General features: G+C 43.3%; 1 protein-coding gene across 1 annotated transcript; it reads left to right on the forward strand.

Moving 5' to 3' along the window:
* The first annotated feature begins 947 nt into the window (after positions 1-947).
* Positions 948-3,161, forward strand: LOC137724747 (prunin 1 Pru du 6.0101-like). The gene is made up of 4 exons (XM_068463457.1): positions 948-1,233; positions 1,367-1,683; positions 1,989-2,555; positions 2,760-3,161. Exons 1-4 carry the CDS (start codon positions 948-950, stop codon positions 3,159-3,161), a joined length of 1,572 nt encoding a protein of 523 aa, XP_068319558.1.

A 3,161-nucleotide genomic window follows, 5' to 3' on the forward strand; every position in this document is an offset into this window, starting at 1 on the left:
TATATAATCGTAATGATTTTATAATGGAAACTGTTTATTTTTTAATCTTCGTCTAATGATCATTTCTACAAAAAATTATTGAAAACAGAAATTGTATAGTCATCAAAATGTATCAAATAAATAGACGGTTCATTGGTAATATGTTATTTGGTACATATATCATTGATTTATTTGATGCATTTGAATGACTTATCGATCTCCTTTAAAAAAATGAATTATTCAAATGAAAGTTAAAAACAATAAAGGAATTGTTATTAGGACTCCAAAAATTTCATTCTACACTCCAAACTTTCTATATATTAGGAAAGAAAAAAATACACTTGTAAGGAGTGTATAATAAGATTTTTGGAGTGCTAATAACAGTTCTCAAAAAATAATTCGATTATAAAATTTCTACAGTTAAGATACATTATTTATAAGTGTTGGAATGAGCTAATTCCAAAGAATGAAAGACAAATATTATTCTTTCACTGTATATATGCACTGATGTATAATATAGAGTTATGGACTGATATTTTTTATCGTTAAATCATTTATTGTTGATCCGTGGTCTTAACCGAGTATTTAATTATCTATATGTTGGTGCATGTCAGAATTTTCATACCTTCTCTTGTATTAGAACAGGTTCAAGTTAGTAAAAATTTACTTGAAAACAAGACAACAATGGGAGATAGTGCCAACTAGTTGCCACATATTTCGACAAACTTTGTTTCTTCTCAGAAGCCAAAAGCCACCTACCCTGCAACAAAAAATGAGGTGTAAACAATTCAAACCACCATAGCCATGCAAAGAGAAAAATGGCGAAAGATGCCTTACACACAAATGCATACGTGTCCCTCCCTCTCCTCCTCCTCCCCCTATAAATACTAACGCATCCTGCTCGCCGCTTCACCACATCCGAACTCAAAGCAGTCTCTCTCCTTCTGTAATATATATATCTATCCCCCATGGCTAAGCTTTTTGTTTTCTCTCTTTGCTTGCTTCTTATAATCAACAGCTCTCTAGGGTCCCACCAGCAGTTTCAGCAGCAGAATGAGTGCCAGTTCGACCAGCTCCAGTCCCGGGAGCCCGACAACCAGATTCAATCTGAGGCTGGTCTGACCGAGTCCTGGAACCCCAACGACCAGCAGTTCCAATGCGCCGGCGTTGCCATGGTTCGACGCACCATCCAACCCAACGGCCTTCACTTGCCTTCCTTCCTCAACTCTCCGCAACTCATCTACATTGTTCAAGGTAATTTATTATCTAACACCTTGTTGTTATTTTTTAATTAATTAGTCAATCCATATATGCATGTTCCATTAATGTTAGAGCGCTGCTGTTTGATTCACATTTACGCACAATACTTTAATTTGTGCTCTTACAGGTAGGGGTGTGTTGGGTGTGGCGTTCCCCGGCTGTCCTGAGACGTTCGAGGATTCTCAGGACCAGCAATTCCAGCACCAACAACAATTCCAGCCGTTCCAGCCCTCCCGACGACACGGAGGACAGGGACAACAACAACAGCAAAGCGAGGACAACCAAGACCGCCACCAGAAGGTCCGACACATCAGAGAGGGTGACATCATCGCCTTGCCCGCCGGTGTCGCTTACTGGAGCTACAACAACGGCAACCAGGATCTCGTTGCTATCTCCCTCCTTGACTTCAGCAACGAGCAGAACCAGCTCGACCAACAGCCTAGGGTAATTTATATTAAGCAGTACAATTAATAAAAATTACGATTTTTTTTTAATCTTGCATGCAAACGTTGCCCACATTGACTAGGAGATGTGTTTTGTGTGTTTCACGTGCACAGAGTTCGAATTTCATCATTTATCGGAGAAATTTTTATTTTTTAAGTTATTACTTTTTAGCATACATATCTCAGAATTTGTATAGTAACACGTGATGTACTACCTCGTGTACCTGCCTCACTAAAAAAATCTCTCCATTTATTGACTGGTTAATAACACGGCTTTATGTAATTTGTTGTTCTCTGTATATAAAGAGATTTTATCTAGCTGGCAACCCACAAGACGAGTTCAGCCAGCAACAAGGCCAACGGTATCAGCAGGGCCGCCAACAGCAACAGCAGGGCCGCCAACAGCAACAGCAGGGCCGCCAACAGCAGCAGCAAGGCCAGGGTGGACAGCAAGAAAGGGGCCAACAAGGCCGGCGTGGACAGCAGCAACAGGGGGGCAACAGCAAAAACCTCTTTGCCGGCTTCGACACTCAGATGCTCGCTCAGGCTCTGAACGTCGACGAAGAGATCGTCAACAGGCTCCAGGGATTGAACGACGACAGGAACGAGATTGTCCAGGTGCAGGGCCAGCTCGACTTCGTCGGCCCATTCAGCCAGGGCGAGCAGGAAGGGAGACGCCAGATGGGAGGAGGAGGCCGCGACAACAGTTTGGAGGAGACATTCTGCAGCATGAGGCTCAAGGAGAACATCCGCGACCCTTCTCGCGCCGACTTCTACAGCCCTCAGGCTGGCCGCGTTTCCGTCGTCAACAGCGGCACCCTTCCCATCCTCAGCGCTCTCCGCCTCAGCGCCGAGCATGGCGTCCTTTACAACGTAAGTAATGTTAGAAGATGGTACACTAGATTTTTAATAAATAATTTACTACATATTCTTGAAAGAGGTTATGAATTTCGAAAAAAAAAAAATTGTTGTATGTATGAAGTTAAAAAAAAAAAAAAAAAATTGCTAATAACAGTATATAGAAAGAAAAAAAATTATATAAGGATACTACTACTAATGAGGATAAATTTTGTGCAGAATGCCATCTACAGTCCATACTGGAACCTCAACGCGAACGAACTTGTATACGTGATCAGAGGCAATGCTAGGGTTCAGGTGGTGAACGAGAACGGAGACGCCATCTTGGACGACGAGGTCAACGAGGGACAGGTGTTCTTGATTCCCCAGAACCACGCCGTCATCACCCAGGCAGGCAACCAGGGATTCGAGTACATTTCCTTCAGGACGAATGACTTGGCCCTCATTAACACCATGGCAGGGAGGACCGCCGTGCTGAGGGCGATACCGGAGGATGTGCTTCGCAATGCCTTCCAGATTGACCGCCAACAGGTCAGGGATCTCAAGAACAACAGGCAGGAGACCCGAGTGTTGAGCGCCAGCTCTTCTTCCTCACGCCGACCATGGTCGATCATGCCATGA

The sequence above is a fragment of the Pyrus communis genome, chromosome 2 (genome assembly GCF_963583255.1).
Source record: "Pyrus communis chromosome 2, drPyrComm1.1, whole genome shotgun sequence".
NCBI lineage: Eukaryota > Viridiplantae > Streptophyta > Magnoliopsida > Rosales > Rosaceae > Pyrus > Pyrus communis.

Coding starts and splice junctions, on each gene's coding strand:
- LOC137724747 (XM_068463457.1), top strand. CDS start 948: ATGGCTAAGCTTTTTGTTTTCTCTCTTTGCTTGCTTCTTATAATCAAC. Junction 1,684..1,988: donor AGCTCGACCAACAGCCTAGG/GTAATTTATATT, acceptor CTGTATATAAAG/AGATTTTATCTAGCTGGCAA. Junction 2,556..2,759: donor AGCATGGCGTCCTTTACAAC/GTAAGTAATGTT, acceptor AATTTTGTGCAG/AATGCCATCTACAGTCCATA.